Genomic DNA, 20,721 nt, shown 5'->3' with positions numbered 1-20,721 from the left:
AGGTTACAAGGGCTTGTCCCTTCACCCAGCAACACAAACAGCCCCAGGTTCCTGGAGAGGGAGGAGATGGGGCTTAGACTTACCTGGCGCACCTGTCGAGAGGTGCATGGCAGAGGAAGACAGTGCTGAGCATTTCATGAGGAGGGAATGAGGTCAGGCCAAAGGAGAGATCCCTGACTGTGCTTTCAAGGAAGCTGACCAGCCAATCCTTCTGGGTCCTGGGGGCGCATGGTATTTGGGATGGTGAGACAGGCGACTGTGTTTCCACAGCTCTGTTTTCACTTGTCACAGGACAAAGGCAGAGGCTTAGCTTTCATTTATTATACTTCTTTTGAACCAGTAGTTCAATATATTAAAAACATAAGATGCCATATACGCTTTCTTCCCACCGCTCAGTCCTCCAGATAGAGACCTGCATGCAATCTGGGGTTGTCCCTGGAGCCCTTCCATTCAGACACAGACAGGGGTCTTCCCATTGTACATGCCAGGCGGCCTGTCATACACAGTCCTGCTCTGTGCCTTGGAGATCTCTGTACACCGTTTTACAAGGCCTTTTGTTGTTCCTGATGACAGCACCGGTGTGTCAGCGAACGGATGCACCTGCCTCCTAGTTAACCTTTGTGGTGGTCTTTTTTTTCAAGACAGGGTTTCTCTGTGTAGCTTTGTAGACCAGGCTGGCCCGGAACTCACAGAGATCCATCTGCCTCTGCCTCCCGAGTACTTGGATTAAAGGTGTGCGCCACTACTGCCCAACTATGTGGTGGCTTTTTTTATTTTTTATTTTTTTATTTTTGGTTTTTCGAGACAGGGTTTCTCTGTATTGTTTTGGACCTGTCCTGGAATTCGCTCTGTAGATCAGGCTGGCCTTGAATTCACAGAGATCCGCCTGCCTCTGCCTCCCGAGTGCTGGGATTAAAGGCGTGTGCCACCAACGCCCGGCTATGTGGTGGCTTTTAAGAACCTATTTTGCATATGGGGAAACGTGTCTGATTGAAGTGACCTATCCAAATTGCCACCCAGAACAGAATCTGAGCTTCTTGCCCCTCCAGAGAATCCAAGGCCTTCTTCTGAGTGGGCGGTCTGAGGCTAACTCCCGATTTCTTCACCTGGGTTGTTCTGTCTCTGGGTTCCAAGAGCATGCCGCGTTCTGCCTCACTCCATCTCCCCCTCTGGCACAGAAAGTTCCAGTTTGTGTCTCTTTCCAGAGGGAATGACAGGGGGCCTTACCTTCTTTGCTAACCCGAGTCTTCCAACCCCCGAATGCTGTGCCTGCGGCCTGGAGGCCCAGCCGCTGCCCTGGCTGTAGGATGGACGGCCTCCTTCTTCATTCCAACAGTGGGCACTGATCGTCACCAATCCCTTAGATGCCACACCCTTGGGGAAGGCTTTCTTAGACTTGTCCTTCAGCTTGGTGACACACAGTTGGGGAGTTGGGGGAGGGAAGCAAGTTGGATGCAGGAATGGATTGAATGCTGGGGACCAGGCGGGGGGGAAGCTGAGGTGGCAGGCCAGGAGTCCATTTCCTGTGCCCAATGGTTGAGGCTCTGCTCTGTTTCTCACTGCTGCAGGGTAGGGCTTCTTTGAGCTGAGGGGCCCAGGGTCGCTGTCCCTGCTTGGACACATGAACACGTGCAGGGCGACAGGGTTGGGGGCTAAGCCAAAGGCCTTTGTCTCCCCAGGACTGGGAAGAGGTACACTGGGTGAGTCTTGTGGATGTGACACTTTGCACAAACCCTGGGACCACCATTTGGTCTGCATTGAGTGGCCGTATGGGGTAGGGGGATGGCATTAGCTCTGCTCCTTCCCATTCCTCCCTCCAGTCTCTGAAATCTGGGTAGAGCGACCCATCCTCCGGGAGGGAGATCTCTGTGAGCTGGCAGCCCTGCCTTGGACCTGTTGGACCAGTCCCCTTACCTCTTGTTGGCCCTATGGGGCCCAATAACAGCTGCAGTTTCTAGCAGTTTCCATCGGAAGGCCTGAGCTCAGAGTAGCCCCTCCCAAAGGGCCCCAGGGAACTAGATCCTAAGCCATCTGGGACACTTCTCTGTTCTTCTCCCCTGCCCATGGGGTGAAGCAAAAGTAGCTGTCAGCCACTGATGGTAAATGGAGGTCACCCCGGGGCAGGCTGCTGGCCAGTCAGCAGGGCTTTCAAAGATTCAATCACGGAGAGGACGGCACATACAATAGGAAAAAAAATAAGGGTGTCTGAAGCGCAGATGGGGTCCCAGAGAAAAGGACTTAACTATCCAACCAGAGAGAGGCCTTGGTGTGAATGGGAATGTCCCCTTGTTCCATGCCTGGCCTCCCTGGCTCAGCTCTCTAGCTGGTGGCCTGCTAGCTACTTTGCCTTCCCAGAAGCTTCTCATACCCATCCGTGAGGTTCCTTGTGGTGCAGTGTACTTCTGCGGACTGGGACTGAAGACTGAGTAAGAATCCTGAGGTATTAATAGACCAGGTTTTCAAATCCATCTTCGCCTATATTCCCAATCCCCACAGGGGGGCACCAGCGAGCAAGAGGGCCAACTTTATGTGCATGGGCAGAGAAGGAGAGGCACAAAATCCTGAGGTGCAAGGAGGCTGGGAATAGAGGCAACTGGAAATGACAGATCCAGGAGACTTAGTTATGCTCAAAATGCTCTGTTTATTGCTCTATTCAATGACCGTGAGCGAGTTATAAAAAGACACCAAATGTCTCTGTTTGCCGTGGAATAAATAGTTAAAGTCAGCAATAAAAACACGTGGCTCCAAGATAACACATGTTGCCAAAGAGTCATGCATGCCCTGCTCATGGGCTCTCAACACACACACGGACACAGGGAACACACACAGAGCAACACGCAGCAAGACTTTTGGGCTTTCCCATAGTGACACAGAAAGATGTCTTACAGGTCTGGAGTTGAGTCCCCATCCTACCCTTGAAGGCCCCCCTCAGGGCCCGGCTCTTTGGGGTTCCCCTGCTGCATTTGTCCTCTTCCTCTCCAGTGCCCCACAGGCTGGTCATTGCCTCCTGAGAGTATCGAACGCTCAGAGGCTGTCTGGAGTAATGTCAGCCCTTGCCCAGGAACCTTCCTTAGCCGGGATCTCTCTGTCAACCATCACATGCTCTCCTGCCTGGCCTCTGGATCCTATTCCCGCCATCCACATCCTGGTGGCAAAATGCAGCCTGCCCTTTCAGAGGAACTGGTGGGGCTGGGGGACCGAGGGGCTAGAGCTCAGTTCATTGCTCCTTCCCTGGCTGAGGGACACAGTGTCTGGTACAGATAGCAGAGATGGATGGGCAGACAGAACGCACAGTGATAGGAAGCTTGGGGGTGTGGCGTGGAAACGCTTTGGGCCAGGTAGCAGTGGAACCATGGTTAAAACTGAGGCCCCAGGTCTGTATGGTGTGGGTCAGGCCCAGGGGCCTCAGGCCTGGCCTGGCACATTCTTCCCTTGCCCTCCCCAAGTCTGCAGTATGTACAGTAGAAGAGCTAGGGTGGGGGTAGGGGCCAGGCCAGGGCAAAGAGGGGGAGCAGACTGAGGAGAAGGAAGAGTGTGAGGGGAAGGGACAGGGAGCAGGCCCAGGACCCAAGGCCAGATCTTGGGTGGTTGGGATGAAGGCCCAGGCGCAGGCTGGGCAGTGGGCAGAGGAGCTCAGAGAAAGAGTGTAGTCACTCTGAGGACTGGTGGCACAGCTGCTTCTCATAGAGGCTCATGGCGTGGTGCACAAACTGGTACTGTTCGCACGTCTGGATCATGCCGCCCCTGGCCAGCAGAGAGGCAGCGGGCTGCGGGAGGGGCCCTCAAACACCAGGACCACCAGCTATTCTGTAGCTTAGGGAGACTAACTCTTCCCAGCCGTTGCCCTCTGCCCCCTCATTTCAGGGACACACCCTTGTTTTCAGCCCCACCCCCCTTTCCTTTCTATCTGCCTGTCTTCTCTTCCTCCAGAGAGCTGCCTGGACTCTGCGCTCTCCCGTTTGTTTTTATTTTCTGCTCCCCGTCCGCCTTACAGACTGTGTGTCCGGTTTGTCAGCTGCCCCTGGATTCATGCACACGTCACACTGCCGCCACCTCCCCCCCTGACCAGTGGCTGACCTGTCCTGACGGAGCTGGCACGTGGTCTTCAGGATGTCCACGATGCCCTCACGCCGCAGCTGCTGACAGCAGATGCTGGTGGCGATGAAGCAGCCGGTCCTCCCGATGCCTGCACTGAGGGTTGAGAAGATGAAGCAGCCGGTCCTCCCGATGCCTGCACTGACGGGCTGAGGGGCGCAGTAGCCCAGGCATGGGGGCGGCTCCGCCCCAGTGCGTGGACAGGAAAACCTACCTGCAGTGAACGATGATTGGAGAACAATGGGGTCCCTCTTGCTGGGCTGCCTCCTCCACCTCCCGTACCAGGTGCAGGAGTGGCGGTGCCCGGTCCGGGGTCTTCTGGTCAGGCCAGGATGTGAACCAGTAATGTTTCAAGCCTCGCTCTTCAGTTCCTCTCTGAGAGAGAGAGAGAGAGAGAGAGAGAGAGAGAGAGAGAGAGAGAGAGAGAGAGAGAGAGAGAGAGAGAGAGAGAGTTCTCCCACCCCCCCAGATACATGTATACATGTGAATGTTCCAGGACCTAATTCATGCAAAGATGGAGATGGGAAGGGAGGAAAGGGAGGGCGCAGAGAGTGCAGCCTAGTCCCCTTCTTCCATATTGCCTGATGGCACAAGGCAGATTAGGGTTGTCTTGGTGTGTGTGTGAGAGAGAGACACTGGCCTCTAAACCCTAAAATCATCCAAGAAAGGCAAAGAGCCTTTTCTCCAATTCATTACTGTCTGGAAGATCCTTGTTCTGACAGATGTCCCAGGCACCTCTTCATCACGTGACCTAGAGCACAGGGACTATGCTCTGCCTGCCCATCCTGCTGTCCTCATCACGTGCCGCCAGTCTCCTCCCTGCTCTACCTACCCACTGTGTGGAGATCCCATCCTCCTCCTCCTCCCTGACTATCAAAGACCCATAGCATCAACATGGCTTCTCCCCAGCACAAATCTGGATACAACGCACTGTGTTTAAGACCTTTAGCTGGCTGGGCCTGTAATCCCAGCTCCTCGGAAGACTGAGGCAGGAAGATCAAGCCTGCATTGATCTTCAGAGCAAGTCCCAGGGAAGTCTGGGAAACTTAGTGAGACTGTCTCAAAACAAACCAAACAATACAAAAAGGCTGGGGATGTAGCTCAGGGAGAGAGCTGTGTGCCAGTGTGAGAAGCCGGGTTAAGTCTCCAGTACTGAAAACCTTACTCTACACCAATCCAGCAAACCCTTCACCACGGACTGAATGCTGTGGTTTCCTGTCCTCCACCTTCATAATGTTGAAACCTCCTTTCCAGTGTGTGGGAATCTGAAGGTGGGGCCTGCGGGTCAGGAGTGAACACCTTCAAATGTGAGCCATGCCCTTGGATTAGAGACCCCAGAGAGCTTCCTCACGCCATCATCCTTTCTGTCGTGAGAGGACATAGTATAGGAAGTGGGCACATGTGTGTGCTTGGGCACACCGCTGCCCTTTCCGGCATGCTAGGAAAGCTTCTCCGATTGTTTGTTCCAGGTCACCCCCTACCAATCCTCCAAGACACAGCACTTCGGGGAAGCACCCTCAGAGCATCCCATATGTCAGGGTACCCTTCCGTAGCCTTGTCTATCACTGGTTGGTATTTAGCATCTCATGGGTGCTCCTTGAAAAGAGTCCAGAACGCAGCTCTGTCCCAAGTACCCAAGCCAGAACCACACCCAGAGCGGGTGCTTGTAAACACTCTAGTCCTTCCCTAGCTGGTCCCATAGCACTGAGAAAACTGAGCAGCCCCACATCCCAGCAGCCTGTCTCTACTTGGAAGCTGGTTCCTCATGTCCTTGGGTTACATGGCTGTGACAGTGACCACAGCATCTGCCCCTCACTTCCTGGCCTTCAGTATTCCCAGTGAGCCTTGGTGTTAGACGCTCATGTGGACACTGTCGTCTGGGCGCTCAGACACCTTGGCATCCAATTCTGCATCCAGTGGGGGACAGGGCAGCTCAGAGGGACAGATGCCAGGCCCTGAAACTCCTTTCTGTGGCTGAACCCTGTGGCTGTCAGCATCAGTGACTTTGCTAGGTTGTTTCTGAACAGGAAATCAGCTTCCTGGTGCCCAGCTTAACTCCCCACCCTTCTGGGTGATCACAGGGGACTCTGTCTTCTGCAAACACACATTTCACCACTTCTCCAAACTAGAACCTTCTAATGCCCCAGAGGAGCAGTATCTCCTCTGCTCCTTATCCTGGGAGAAGCACAAGTTTAGGATGGGAGGAGACTTTCCCCCACTCTTCGGGGCTGCTGTGTGTTGCTCCTATTTTGTGTATTTTCCTTTTTCCTGCCATTTCCTGTAAGCCTGATTGTGTGCCCTAAAGCAGCAGGGAGTGCCTGCCCTCTGGCGGTGGACATATTGAGCGCATCAGACCAGAAGCCAGAACCCCAATAGGAGGGACTTTACAGGCACTCAGAATCATAAAGAGCCTTCCGTTATGATAAGGATGATGCTCGAAGCCTCCTCACCAGGACAGTCCTGGCCTTGAGAGGTTGTAGAGATCTAGAACTGTTGTGAGCAGCAGTGCCCAGGAAGAGCTTGACGGTGCATGGAAATAAGGTTTGGAAAACGTAGCCGAGGCTCCGTCTTGACCCTTACGTCCAAGTCTATCCACCTTGCTTACCAGAAAATGCTGGGTGTGGCACAGGCCTGCGCATCATGGATAGTAGGCCTTTGAGTACCCTTTTCCAGTTGGCAGTCCCAGTTAAGCCTTCCAGCTGCCCTGCCCTATCTAGCTCCAGGACTCACCCTGAGGGAGATGAGTCGTAGCCGATAGTCCTCAGTGTGGATGACTTTCTGCACGGTGATCTCCACGCCGTCGTGGACTACCTGCTCCTCTGGCCAATATTCCGTGCACTTCTGCAAGGACCAAGATCAGGCTGTGTTACACGCCTGCTCTCCGTACACATTCCTTCCTGCTCTGCTGAGGCCAGCAGATGGGCACACACAGACAGCAGGCTTTGTTATTAGAGCATTGTGTTGGAATCTTGGCTCCATAACCCCTGACATACTTCTCACTTCTGAGCCTCAGTTTCCCTATTTGAAAAATGAAAATGGTACTCCTTTGAGGACTTTGCGTGTGTATGGAGACCAGAGTTTAACCTCGAGCGTTGCTCTCCTCACGTGAAGTCTGCCTTGGTTTTTCCAGGACAGGATCTCTTGTTGGCCTGGAACCCATCAAGCAATGGGACTGGCTGGCCTGGGAGCCCTAGATCTGCCTGCTATGGCTGCCCTAGCACTGCAGGTACAGATGCACATGCCATGCCTGGATTTATTTACGTAGGTGCTATGGTTAAAACTCAGGTCCTCAACTGAGCTAAGTGCCCAGCCTCCCCCTGAAGGACTTTTTAATGGAGATTCAATTAAACGAGCTGCTCATCACGAGCATCCGCATCGGTGGCGGACGGAGAGGCGGCAAAGTATCAGGGCTGAGAGCTTCAGGCTCGGCTCTGCTCTATGTGGCCCTGAGCGTATACTTTAATTCTCAGCGCCTCCCATTTCCTTATGTTGACAGCTGAGTGCACACCAGGGCCACTCATACAAACTCAGATGCAAATGAGATGCTGCCTGTGGGGCAGAGAGCAGGGAGCACTGGGCAATGGCGCAGGGTCCCTACCTCGTTCATCTCCTCGATGTTGGTGATCATGACAATGATGGGTGTGTGCTCCTGCCACACCATGCGCCAGAAGTCGGCCACAGTGCTGACGATGGGTCCCTGTGTGGCGATGTACACCTTCTCCTTCCCACTGTAGCCCTGCAGCAGCCAGTCAAGGTCAGGATCAGAGGCAGCACTCCCAGGAACCCATCCCGCACTTAGGTTCCCCCTTGGGGGCTTTTGTGAGCCACACTGGCTTGGGGGACAAGTCTGCAGGATACAGACTTATCCCACCAACTCAGGCCTCTTCTTTAGGTGAAGGCTCTTGGGATGGTGCTACGTACCCGGATGTAGTTGGCGTTGATGTAGGAACTCAGAGGATCTTCAGGGTCTGGTGAAGTCAGACACACTCTGCTGTGAGGATCTGGCGTGGGAGACAGGTGAGGCTGTGAGCTCGGACTTCTGGTACAGGGTGAAACAGCATGTGCCCTCACAGACAGTACAGGGATGCCATTAAGAGTCATGACCCGATGACCTCCTTTATCTTGTAAAGACTAAAAGAGTCGACGGTGGCTGCTAAGATGGCTCAGAGGGTAAAGACACTTGCTACCAACTTGAGTTGGGTTCCTGGGACCCATATGCTGGAGGGGAGAACTGAATCTCACACATTGTCCTCAGACCTCCACAGGTGTGCTCCATACACACTTATATGCATGTGCATACAAAATGAATATCATTAAAGAAGAGTTAAGGGGAAGAAGCAGGGCCCCAGGGGAGGGCTACAAAATCTTAAGACAAATGCCACGCCACAGGCACTTGCTGTTATCACGAGTTTGCAGCAGACAATGGGAATGGAGAAGATCTCTCGTCTCCATCCCCCACAAGCCCCCATCTCTGCCTGGGCCATGGCAGGTGATATGGGGGTGGACGGTTCTTGTAGAGAGGGCATAGCGGTGGTGCAGGGCTGGGAGGGATAAGATTAGGTAGGAGGGGGCTTCTGCACAGCCAGCAGAAGAGAGTGCTGAAGCAGGCAGCTCTGCCTGGACCTCTTGCTTTTGACTATCCAGGTTAGGTGCTGCAAGGACAGATGTGGGAGCCGCCCTCTCTGGCCAGACATCAGAGCTTTGTGGTCAGGGAGTCACCGTGGTGATGGCGATGGTTGCATTCTACAGCCCCCAGTTCATGCTGGCTCTGTGCAGTGTTGGGCAGGAGCCTGGTCAGAGAGCTCTGGGGCTGGAGGGAAAGAGGGGTCGGCGATTGGGCTAGGGTGGCTGCTGTGCCTCGCAGGGGATGTGCTACTTTTCAGAAATTGAAGGGCCAGGAGGGAAAACAGGGAACGCTGTCTGACCAGGTACGCAGGCCAAGGCTGAGTGAGATCGGAGAGATGGGAGTTGGAGAGGAGCCAGGTGCCACAGACTCACATACCACGCCTAGAGAAGGTGACAGTGACTGTTCAAGGAGGAAGGTGACATGATTCCATTTCTGTTGTGCCCCATTGTGAGAGAGGGACAGGGTGGGGGGAGGAGAAAAAGTCAGGATACGACTGCCGCAGTTCCGTAAGCAGTGCCAAGGTCACAGGGACGCTTATGCGAGTGCGCCATATGCCAACGGTGCTCATTAGAACCGGACAGCGTGGGAGACCGAACCCCCACAAAGTCATTTGGTAGTAAGGATGGAAGGGAGGGGGCCAGATCTAGAGATTCATCCACTCATTCGTTCAAGAAGGTCCAGGCTGTCTCCCAGCTGCTCGCACTCTTTTGGAGCTTGAGGTGCTGATCGGGACAGTCATTGTGCCCCGCTGGGCCAGTGCTCATCCTGGGACTGTCCACAGAGCTGTTTCTTTTGCTTGACACCAAACTCTGTGCACAGAATCCAGATTTTCAGTCCCCGGGATGGGGCTCAGGAAATGTGTTCAATCAACGACAGAAGAAATCTCAGGGGGTCCCCCCACCCAGTATCCCAGAGGCTGCCTCTGCTGAGCCTTCTATGACCTGTGTCCCCCCTCCCCAGTCTAGTCTTATACACTTCAGGGCCAGCTCTGCCTGGCTGTGCAACATTCTGTGTTGGGCTTGGGGGGCGGTCTGGGGCCTGGAGGTTGAGGGCTTGCTTGGAGGAGCTGGGAGCCTGTCAATGATCCTGCAGGACCACATGGACCCTGGCTGACTCCAGAGGCCATTCTAAGGAGCCAGCATAACCCTAGGTTCTGGGGTACCCGGGCCCCTGCCTGTAGGGAGAACAGGAGCAGGGATGATAAGTTGTAAGAAGAGGTGAGCAGCCCGACTAAGACATCCTGGCCTTAAATGGTGCTTTGTTTAAACATAACTACCTAGAGACTGTGTAACCATAGTAACCACAAGTCGATATTGTAAAAGTTAAAAATAAGTCATGACATCTTACATGCTGTTGGAGACGCTGATGGCAAACTGCTTTTTCAGGGCTCCCTACTCCACAGACCGGTTGGAGTAGGTTTTTGGGGATTCGCTTTCAACAACTCAACCCGCTCCTTCTGAGCTAGCCCCCAGAGGGCCTTGATCAAAATGACCTGACAGGGATACCACGGGATGGAATGGGAACAGTAGGTCACCTGTTCTGACCACGTTCAAAGGAGACAAGACCTGCTTAGGCTTTCCTGTGTAGCCTCACTTGGACAGACCGCTACAGGATGAAGGTACCTTATTCCCTTTGGGAGGTGGCTCTGCTTGCCAGAGGACTGACTGCCAGGTCACAGAGAACACAGGGGTCACAGAAGCCCAGGTTCAGAACAGGTCTTTGTTTACTAAGCTGTATGGCTGTGGATAAGCCACTTACCTTCTCTGAGCCTGCAATGGCTTCCTCTTAAAACGTACCCATTGAGAAGAGAAAGGCCCTGCTAATACTCCAGTCAGTGCTCACTGCCTCAGAGCCACCCTTTCTCTCAGAGCTTCCACAGAGCTCAGAGCCACTAGCCAGGCAGGACAAGGGTCCAGCCAGTCTCCGCTCTCATTCCCTTCTCCTCGGTTGGCCTGGCCTCCCTCCAATCTCCTGGACGACTGTCTGCCATCTCTGGAGGCCTGTCGCTGGACTTGAGGCCTTCCTGGATGACAGGACCCTCTCCCCTCCCTACCCTGGGGCAGCAGGCACTCACTGGGAAGGATGGTTCGGTACCGATTCTTCCGCACCAGCCCTGGGATGTCGTACTCTTTTGGATCCACGAAGTTCATGGGGATTTCCTACATGAGGAAGACATGGGGGCTGTGAGCAGCTTCAGGCTGGTCTTCCCTAGAAGTCCAAATTCAGGGGCTGCTTGCCTCCAACCGCCACTGCAGGGCCTGTCTTGAGTTCATGCATTCATCTGACAATCATTTACTACTGAGTGAATACACACACACACACACACACACACACACACACACACACACACACACACTTAGAATAGTTACTGGCATATGCCAAGTGCATAAAATAAATAACACAGCAATTGTTTGCTGAGGGCCAGCTTGGTTTGAGATAGATGTTCAATAAAAGGCCAAGCGAAAACAAACAAGACCTTGCCAACCACTCTCTCCTTCCCTGCTCTTTGTGCAGCAACCAGCCAGGTAGTTCTGGGGATATGTGTTCCTGCAGTGGTCACCCTCACCTTGGACTTTCATTTGTGATGTTCACTTTTTGGTAATACTTGACCCACCCTCATCTCTTCTGCACATCCTGTTTGTCTGAGGTCACTTCCTCTTAGAACCTTCCCTCATTGCCCAGTAAAAAGGGAACCGGCTTCTTATCCCATAAGGCTGTTTGTCACTTCGAAGCTGCTCCAGGTCTGATGGGCACCCTGGCTTGTGAGGTCTCTTTGGATCCAGCCTCCCTTTATCTGCAGTTGGGTCTGGTCTCTTGTCCCTTTCCACACGCTCCCCTTATACTGGAGGTTGGACCTAGACCCTGTGCACGCTTGCCACGTACCCAACACTGAGTTAAAATCCCAGCTCTCCTCACACACAACTTTTAAAAATCTGAAGCAGCCTCAGTAGGCTGCTCACTAACCCTGAACTCACTGTTGGATTTCTTTCTTTCCTTTTTTTTGGTTTTTCGAGACAGGGTTTCTCTGTATTGTTTTGGAGGCTGTCCTGGAACTCGTTTTGTAGACCAGGCTGGCCTCGAACTCACAGAAATCTGCCTGCCTCTGGCTCACCCCCCCCCCCAGTGCTGGGATTAAAGGTGTGTGCCACCAACGCCCACCCTCACTTGGATTTCTTTGATTTGCTATTCTCAGTCATGCCTTTCTCCTCTGCCCAGGCCCATGGGAGTCTGCGTTCAAGGCGCCATGCTTGCCGAGAGCACTAGTTTCAGCCCTGCACCTCCAAATTGCCTCTAACTCTTAGGTTCACCTCAGCTCTATCCCCTCACCCATGGCCTCTGGGGTACCTCCCCAGGGATGCCTCACTATGCACTCCTGTCTAAAATGTCTGCACACTTTAGCAACCTGGTCATAGGGTTCACTGTTTCTGGATATTCTAGATGGTCTTTGCCCAATGCAGATAGAGATAGCTTCTGGGGCTCTTGTGAGAATGAAAAGAAATGATAATTAAAAAAAAACTTACAATACGCAATTGCAGAACTGCCCATGGAGTGGGTGAGCAGACTGTGTTCCTTCCTCCCTGGCAAAATCTATGCTATCTACTGAGCAGGAAGGGACATGGAGGATGGTTTCCACAGGGAAAGGACAGTGGTGGGAGCTGGGAGCTGGGGCTGGGGTGATGGAGGCAGGCTATCTAGGGACACTGAGGTGGGAATGATGTGAGGAAGGTACCGGTGGGTCACCTGACCTGCTGGTGTGGGGGTGGAGCCCAAGACTGAAGGAGAGAGCTGGTGCCATCACTTTGGGTTTTCTGCAGATGGAGACAAGCTCTGGAGATCTTGGAGCACTGAGCCCAAGCGGCACAGTGGGTTAGCTACCTGACTGGTGAGTTTGATGGGAAAGTGGACTGTTGGGCTTCAGTTCCTCCCTGCCCCCCTTGGGGTTCTTTTATTAACTGTGGGTGCAGGCCTGGCGGTGGTGGAGCACACCTTTAATCTCAGCACTCGGGAGGCAGAGGCAGGCGGATTTCTGTTTGAGGCCAGCCCGGTCTACAGACTGAGTTCCAGGACAGCCAGGACTATATACAGAGAAACCTGTTTTGACCCCTCCCCCCATGGGTGCAGACCCCATGGGCAGTGGAGTTTGCTATTCCTGAGGATCAGTATCAAAAGGCTCACACTGCCGAGTCTCACTTCAGACTTAACTTTCGGTGACAATACAGGCCACACGTTCTCTCTTTTTTTTTTTTCCAGACAGGGTTTCTCTGTATTGTTTTGAAGGCTGTCCTGGAACTAACTCTTGTAGACCAGGCTGGTCTCGAACTCACAGAGATCCACCTGACTATTATTTATTGGGACCTTCTGAATCTAGCACATGTCAGACAGAGGTTGGGAAAGGACTTAGGGCCTGAGCTTGAGACCCAGGATGGAAAAGAGGGGGAAGGAGCACGGGGACAGACATCTTTGATGACATCAGGCAGAGGAGGGCGGGAAGATGGGAGAGGCTTCCTTCTTTCTAGGAGGGTTGGCCAAGCTTTGTGTATGCTGGTAGGCACATGTCCGCCCTATGTCTGAACTGCACCACTAGGAGGAGGTTGCTTTCTGCAGCTCCCAGGGCACAGAAGTACCACTGTCTGCCTGATGTATGGTATCGTCCCCCTTAACCCCTGCAAAGACCCTGCCATTTGTCCGAATTTCCAGGTGAGGACATCAGGCTTCAGAGGGTAAGAGCACTCCCCAGATGCTGGGAGAGATGATAAGGGGATGCTAGTCTATTCCATGAATGGGTTTGTATACTCCGGAGTACTGACTGGCCGGGTGGTGGACCATTACGCATGCGAATGTGGATGGTCACTTCAAGGGACTCACAAAGAATTCTGCCTGCAGCAAGAAGGGGTCCAGGGCCTTTTCGTGCAGCTCCTCTGCTCGGAGGACTCGGGAGGCACTGAGCAGGTACTCGTGGGCTGACTCCTCTCGTGGGGACACCAGGTAGCCGAAACCCTCCTCATTGCAGCCAGGGGTACACATGTCCAGGGTCAAGGAGACATTGGAGCCCCTCCTGCAAGGGTCATGGAAGAAGATATGAGCCTTCGGCATGAAAGGAAGGAAGAAGGTGGTCAGAGGAGACCAGGGTGGGATGTGACAAGAACTTATCCTAAGGAGCGACACGGTTCTGCCTCCACCTCTGTCCACTCCTTCCCACCGTGGGGTGAAAGCCCAAGTTCCAAAAGCTCAACTCCTAAGCAACCCCTAATGGCCCTCCCCTGTGGAAGGAGGCCCACAGGGGAGATACATGCAAAGGTTAGCCTCAAGCCCAAGAGCACAGCTGCAGACCCCAGCATCACCGTTCTAGAATGAGGTTGTCATGGCATTAAGTGCATCTCAGCTGGGAGAGGCCAGGGCCCTCTGCATCTAGGGAAGCAGGGAGCTCAAAGGCAGCCTCTAGCGGCAAGGATATCTAGGCTGGGCCAACTCCGTCATGCTCGGCGCCTCAAACCTTAGAACAGGAGGGATCCTCATTGTGTAGAAAGGGACACTGGGTTTCAGGGGGTCACTAGCATTGTCCAGGTTTTCACTATGATGAAGTGGCAGAGCCAAAAACTATTGTCTAGGTTTTCCGAGTCCTCGTCCAGTATTTTCTGTGACATCCCGTGTGTACTTCAAACCATGTGTAAGCTTGCTTATCCAGCCCTAAACTCAGGGCGTTACTACTTTCCAAAACTTGCTTATGGAATCCTCTGGGGGCACTCCAGGGAAGCAGAGGTTTTGGGAAATGGTACCTACTGTCCCTTTGTCAAGTTACACGGAACACAGTGAAGTTAAAGGCCCCAGCAAGCCCTATATAAGGAAACCAACCCTGACTTCCTCAAGCCAAGGAGAGTATGGGTGTGCACATGTGTGCTCCTGTGTGTGCACGGGAAGGAACTGTACCTTTGGGCATTCAACTTGAAGAACCCAGGTCAATGGGCATTACTGGAAAAGCACACGTGTACACATACTAAGCGACGAGGCTAAGCCTGTGCTTTAGACCGGGAGCTCCCTTCTAATGGGAGCTGAGGATTTGTGACCCCCCCCCCACCCACCCCTCGTCTACCCCTCCCACCTCTCCTGCAGACCCATGGACTTGACAGTCAGTGAGGTGGGATCAGTCTCAGGCTTGATGTCCATCACACAGTCAAACACAGGAGTCTCAGGCACTGCGTCCAGGTCCAGGAAGTCATCCTCTACCCTCTCCTCCATCCACTCCGAGTAGGTGAAGGAGGGCTGGCGGCTCACTGATTGGCGCCTGTCCTCTGGGGGCAGCGGTGCAGGTGGCTCCGGGGGTGCCTTGAGGGCGTGCCACACCTGGTTGGGAGCATACAGCCTGGGATCATGCTTGCTGCCTGCTGGAGGTACCCCGTGGGATGGAGCTGTCTGATGCTGTAAGGTCCACAGCAACCACATTCTCCTGGGTCCTAGATGTCAGGTTCTGCCCCCCCCCACTCTCCCTTTTCTGTCCCCAGTTCCTAGTGGGTTTAATCCCTCTGGGTGGGGACTGGAGGTTCTTTCTGCCTCAGCCCTTTCTCTCAGCCCTGATCACTTCTAGAAAGGAGCCTCTTGCTTTAAGCAGGCATGTTGCCGACGGAGACAAGCCTGTCTTCGCCCTAGTCAGAGCCCAGGTTAGCCGGCCTGGGGATCAGATGGATCTAGTGGGAAGTGGGGATTTCTAGAGAGGGAGGGATTGCCTGCAGCTGAAGACAAAAGGGCACCTTACCAGGGTGGTGATGATGACCAGGCCCACGGTTACAGAGACGAGCAGCAGACTTGGGATTCCCCAGATCCCAGAACCCAGCCAGGCCTGGGGAACGTCAGACAAACTGGTCAGTGTCCTGAGGGGTCGGGGGGAGGACAATGTTCTTATTCAAAAGTAACAAGGAAACCCATCCTGGGTCTGGATGGGATGCACACAGATGACCTTTGGGTTCCTGGAAACATCCCTTGAACTCAGAGATGTCCCAGCCAGGAGTAGTGAGGGAGGGATGGGAAGTCCCAGCTTACCCCGACTCCACCCCACTGTTCTAGGGGGTCCCCCAGAGTTTACTCACCACAGGTTCCAGATGGTTCAACAGTGTGAGCGAGGAGGAGATGAGGTCTGTGGTGTTCTGCAGCCAGGAGTGGCCATGGCCACTGAGCCAGAGCACCCCGCAGGCGAGCTGGGGCAGTCAGGGGAGCAGACTGAGCGTATAGCTGCAGCCCTTTGCCCCTATATTGTCCTGCAAAGCTCACCTTCAGCCCCAACCTGGGCCTCCAGGAAGCTCTTGAGCCTCTCAGACTGGGCAGCCGAGGGAAGGGCTGCCCAGCACTCTTTGGGAGAAAGACTAATCATAGGTGGCCGAGACAGAGCCCTTCCCACAGGAGACCCCACAGGTACATACAGAAGAGAAGTCTCCCAGAAAAGCCTTCTTAGACAGGAAGTCCTCAGAGGGAACTCTGCAGGACCAGGGCTCAGGGACTGGGGAGCCTGTCTTCTTAGTTTAGGGGATAAGGGTTGTCAGGACACGAAGAGCTTCGTTCCTGAGACTGTAGCTGGGAACTCCAGCCTTCCCTTCACTCCAGTCAGAAGACTTGGGGTAACCGAGGGCCCACCAGAAAGGCGCTCGTCCCTCAGCCTCCCCAGGCAGACAACTTGGGAAGAAGTAGAAGGCTGTCCCTCAACCCCACCCTCTCTTCAGGCCCTAGTGAGGCCTGTGACATCCTTACCAGGAACTGAGAGGCAGCGAACAGGCACAGGCTGCTTCTGACAGTGAGGGAGTGGCTCCGGGAGCCTTGAGGTGGTAGCTTCTGAGCTGGCTCAGAGGGCGGTGGGGGCGGTGGGGGTGGTGGCATCTCCCTCTGCTTGCTGGGGAGCCCTTCAGCCTCGTCCAATGCTTCCATCTCTACCGGCTGGGGGAGACCTGCGGAAGACGGGACAGGAGGGGTCGGTGACTCTGGCCTCTGAGCTCTGCCAGCCTGTGGAGGTCTGGCCCCTTTCAGGGTTCCTCTCAATCCTGGCTCAGTCGACGAGGCTCTGCTTCCAGCAGTCACCCTCGATTAGCAAAGCAATATTCACCTACCTTCGTCAGAAAGAGCTACGTGTGGGTGGACAAATTATTTCTCTTTTATTTCTGCAGTAAGGGAGTTAAAATGGCAGGGGGGTTTTCAGAGCTAATACCGTTGTATTTACGCAGCTTCATTCTTTTCCGTTCCTTAAGGAAACAAAAACAACTACCTCAAACTCAATTAAAAAAGCAAGAAAAGAAAAAAAAAAAGAAAGAAAGAACACAGCATAGGCAGGCCGTGACCCTGAACAACCCACCCACGCCTGCTCTCCAGAGTTTTGTCTTTTGTGATACGTTCCCCAGGTGGGGCTGGGAGACTGAAATCCTGGGGTGACTATGGCTGTGCACCTTCCCCACTTTGAGACCCCCACACCAACTAGGAAAGGGAAATCAGGGCAGTACGGAAGAAACTTCTGGTGAGAAGAACAGATGATGGCTATCTGGGGTCTAGTTCTAGTATGACTACAATTGTCATGACTCAGGGCACTTGTTCTTCGAACCTCAGTTTCCCCATCTGAGAAATGGGGGTCGGGGTCACCATCAGTCTTTCCCTTTTAAGAAAATGAGTATCTTTAATTATGCACAGCTGTATATGTCTGGATGTGGGTTTTATGCGCGGGAGTGCAGATGCCCAAGAAACCAGAGGCATTGGATCCCCCTGGAGCTAGCCTGAGTCACAGTCAGTTGTCAGCTGTCTGACATGGGTGCTGGGAACTAACCCTGGGTCCTCTGCAAGAACAGCAAGTGCTCTTAACCACAGAGCTATCGCCCCTCTTCCTGTAAAAGAGACATTATTATTGGGAGCATGCGTGCAGGTGCATCGGTCACAGGCTAACTTTGAGGCACAGCCTCTCTTTCCTCGGTTGCTGTGTTGCAGGTACTTCCAGCTGGCTCTTTTTCCTGCCTCTTTCTCCCTTCTCCCCTTAGAAATGCGGGGATTGCATATGCAAGACACTACATTCAGTTTTTCCTCTGTGAGTTCTGGGATTTGAACTCAGGCTGTCAAGCTTGCACAGTCACCCTCTTGGCTCCATTTTCTTTTTTTTCCTTTTTTTTTTTTTTGAGGCAAGGTGTCATGGAACTCAAACTCACTATGTAGCTGAGGATGACCTTGAACTTGCGATCACTGGAGTGCTGTGATTACACGTGCGCACCACTAAATGTAGTTTATGTGGTGCTTGGGGATCAAGCCCAGTGCCTGGAGCTAGTGAGACAACTGCTTTACCAATTGAGCTACATCTTCAGTCCATCCCTGGTTTTCTAACTGAGCTTTACAGAGCTCCCCCCACCCACCCCGCATCCTGTCAGGTGCAGCGCAGGCTATCACCAAGTGCTCTGTCACCAGAGTGCCTCTGCCTGTGCCTCCATCGAGACTATTCAGAAAGAGTTGCACCTCTAACATGTCGGCTTAGATCTAGAGTCTCTTGATGATGGTGTGGGGGAGCCAGGTGCAGCTCCGTTCCAGACACTGACACTGGAGATCTCCATTCAAACTCAGCTCAGTATGCCATCAATGCAAGAGCCTGGCAAAACGAATGGGTAAGGCTGGACAGGACTGCTGGGAAGGGGCTGCCCATGATCACTATGCATGTGGGACTGAGGGCTTGCTTTCTGGTTGGATGACAACAGAAGCAGGGGAAGCCAACGCAGCTGAACAAGTGTTCGGTCATCCATTCAACATTTACCGAGCCTCTCACCAGACTTAGATGGCGGGGTTATGCAAGAGTCCTGGGTCCTGGGGAAGCCTTGTTAAAATCACAGGCCCCTTGCTGATGACTGTGGACCCCCAGATGGCTCCCTGCTGCTGCTGTGTTCCAGCCACATCCCTGTCCCGTCCCTATTATTCCCTCTATTAGGTTATCTCTCCAACACTGTGCCTCCCCTTGTCTCTGTATATGTCATCAAGGAAACCCTATTCATCTTGTAGCTGTCAACTTAATGTCACCGGAACTAGGTTCTGCCCCGTTACCCATGCCACCCCTTCATACTACCACCCACAGCAAGACACCTTGGCATGGCTCTGTTCTGAAAGATGGCGCACATTAACTCACTTATTATTCACAGTATCCCTAGGAAGTTGGAACTGTCGTCATGCCCCCATTTTACAAAGGGAGGCAGAGTGCTAAGAGGTTGGGTTTCCGCCCCCAACCCCAAGGTGGCCTACTTGGTAGGTGGAAGAGATGGGTTCAGTCTGTGGCAGTCTCATGGGACTCCGCCTGTACTACACTCATTATGGTTTGTAGAATGTCACTGTCTCTAGTCACCTACAAGTCCCTGGAGGCAGAGTGGCATCAGTGTGATTTCTGTGATCGTCTATGGCATGCGGCACATGTCTGTTGACACGAAGGTTTTGATACATATTGACTGGGTGAGTGCCTGGTGGACAAGGGATGTTGTTTTACCCTATCCCTTTTGTTTGTTTGTATGCTTGAGACAAGCGTAACTCTGGCTGACTTCGAACTCAGAGACCAGCCTGTCTCTGCCTCTCAAGTGCTGGGATCAAAGGTGTGCGTCACCTTGCCAGACTCCTCCTCCTGCTTCCCATCTTCTTCTTTTACTCAACAGGCATGGGGTGGGGGTGGATATATGCTTTGCAAAGATGCTATGAAGGCTTTAGATACCAGAGGGAAAAACAATGTATGATTCCTGATACTCTGTAGGTGCCTGATACAGTTCTTGCTTTGGAATGAACGGTTCCTAGTTTCATGGGAAAACCAGAACAATGAATGTGCACCGGTGATGAATTGGGATGCTGGTAGAGTCTAAGAGGGAAGGAGGAGGGCAGGCCACCACGGTGGGCACAGCTGGTGAGCACCAAGTTCAGCGTGACGCTGGGTGCAAGGAGAGAAGGGAAAAGCAGCTGCTTGCAGCTGGACTGTGTGGGAAGCCCGTTTCCACCCTGTAGGGTGGGGTTTCTCAGGGGCCAGGCCCCCATGCACACATTGACAGTGATGTCATGTAGGGATGGGTGGAAGGGTGCAGGCCAGGGCCACTGGCCTCTCTGCCTCAGCTTAAGCTGCAGACCCTGAGCGTTGTCTTCTCTTCCCTGGGCATTTCCTTAAGCATTCGCACAGGGGCTCAGACTGGAATTCTGTTCTTGTCTGTTTCTAACCTCACAGGGTAACAACACTGAACTCACATAGATTGGGACTTTGTTGCTTTTTTATTTTTAAATCACAGGTTTTCTCCAACCTATACTGTGGTTTATCCGTGCTCTTTGATACGGCATTTTTTTTTCTTCCTCCCGAAGTTCTGAATCAAATTTTGCTTCAGGAAGGTGACATTTATCCTGTGGCTTTGCCCTCAGGGTTACATGTACTCTAGTCTGAGAGGCATGAAACTTGCCTGCAATAAAGTATCATGCAACCACTATATTGTGATTCTGTGGATGAGTCTTTAATAACCTGGAAAGAAAGTTTGGAAATCTGGAGTGTGAAAGGCGAGGTTATGACACAGTATGATCTTATTAGCTTTAACATTTAAGAGAAATATCAATGTGCTTAAGCATGGCAAAGATAAAGACAAGTTGGTCCTGCAAGCAAGCTAGCAGTGTGGCGATCTGATATAGAATAGCTGTTTAATACACATGCATGCTAAGTGGAAGGAAAACAAGCCAGGCATTAACAACTTTTATTTATTGAGAGAAGGTATTGCTGTGTAACCCTGTTGGCTTAGAACTCTCTAAGCAGGCTAGGCTGGCCTTGAACTCATAGAGATTCATTTGCCTCTGCCTCCTAAGTGCTTAGATTAAAGCTGTGTGCCAACATGTCATTCATGGGGGGAAGGGATGGTGAGAGGAGAGGTGATTTTGTTTATATATCTTAAATCCCTGAAATATATATTATATACACACACACATATTCGGGGTACATATAGTCTCTCTCTTTTTTCTCTCTCTCTATATTGGTAGCAATAAAAATGTTC

At 52.8% G+C, this 20,721-nt stretch overlaps 1 protein-coding gene across 2 annotated transcripts in view; it reads right to left on the bottom strand.

The window, feature by feature from the left end:
- Positions 1 to 2,621: 2,621 nt before the first annotated feature.
- The window catches only part of Ptpn5 (protein tyrosine phosphatase non-receptor type 5), a 60,949-nt gene continuing 42,849 nt past the window's right edge, over positions 2,622 to 20,721 (bottom strand). For both annotated transcript variants that reach the window (XM_013126454.3, XM_040733303.1), the window contains exons 3-14: positions 16,460 to 16,653; positions 15,805 to 15,912; positions 15,474 to 15,557; positions 14,823 to 15,064; positions 13,589 to 13,778; positions 10,797 to 10,881; positions 8,017 to 8,096; positions 7,694 to 7,831; positions 6,826 to 6,936; positions 4,310 to 4,470; positions 4,078 to 4,191; positions 2,622 to 3,744 (exon numbers count right to left, since the gene is read on the bottom strand). In XM_013126454.3, coding sequence (XP_012981908.1) covers positions 3,651 to 3,744; positions 4,078 to 4,191; positions 4,310 to 4,470; positions 6,826 to 6,936; positions 7,694 to 7,831; positions 8,017 to 8,096; positions 10,797 to 10,881; positions 13,589 to 13,778; positions 14,823 to 15,064; positions 15,474 to 15,557; positions 15,805 to 15,912; positions 16,460 to 16,653 — 1,601 coding nt within the window. In that variant the 3' untranslated portion in view covers positions 2,622 to 3,650. The remainder of the gene's footprint in view (positions 3,745 to 4,077; positions 4,192 to 4,309; positions 4,471 to 6,825; positions 6,937 to 7,693; positions 7,832 to 8,016; positions 8,097 to 10,796; positions 10,882 to 13,588; positions 13,779 to 14,822; positions 15,065 to 15,473; positions 15,558 to 15,804; positions 15,913 to 16,459; positions 16,654 to 20,721) is intronic.

This window comes from Mesocricetus auratus, unplaced genomic scaffold (genome assembly GCF_017639785.1).
Source record: "Mesocricetus auratus isolate SY011 unplaced genomic scaffold, BCM_Maur_2.0 Super-Scaffold_100030, whole genome shotgun sequence".
Classification (NCBI taxonomy): Eukaryota; Metazoa; Chordata; class Mammalia; order Rodentia; family Cricetidae; genus Mesocricetus; species Mesocricetus auratus.
The sequence above is the reverse complement of the archived record's forward strand: the minus strand, read 5'-3'. Positions and strand labels throughout refer to the sequence as shown.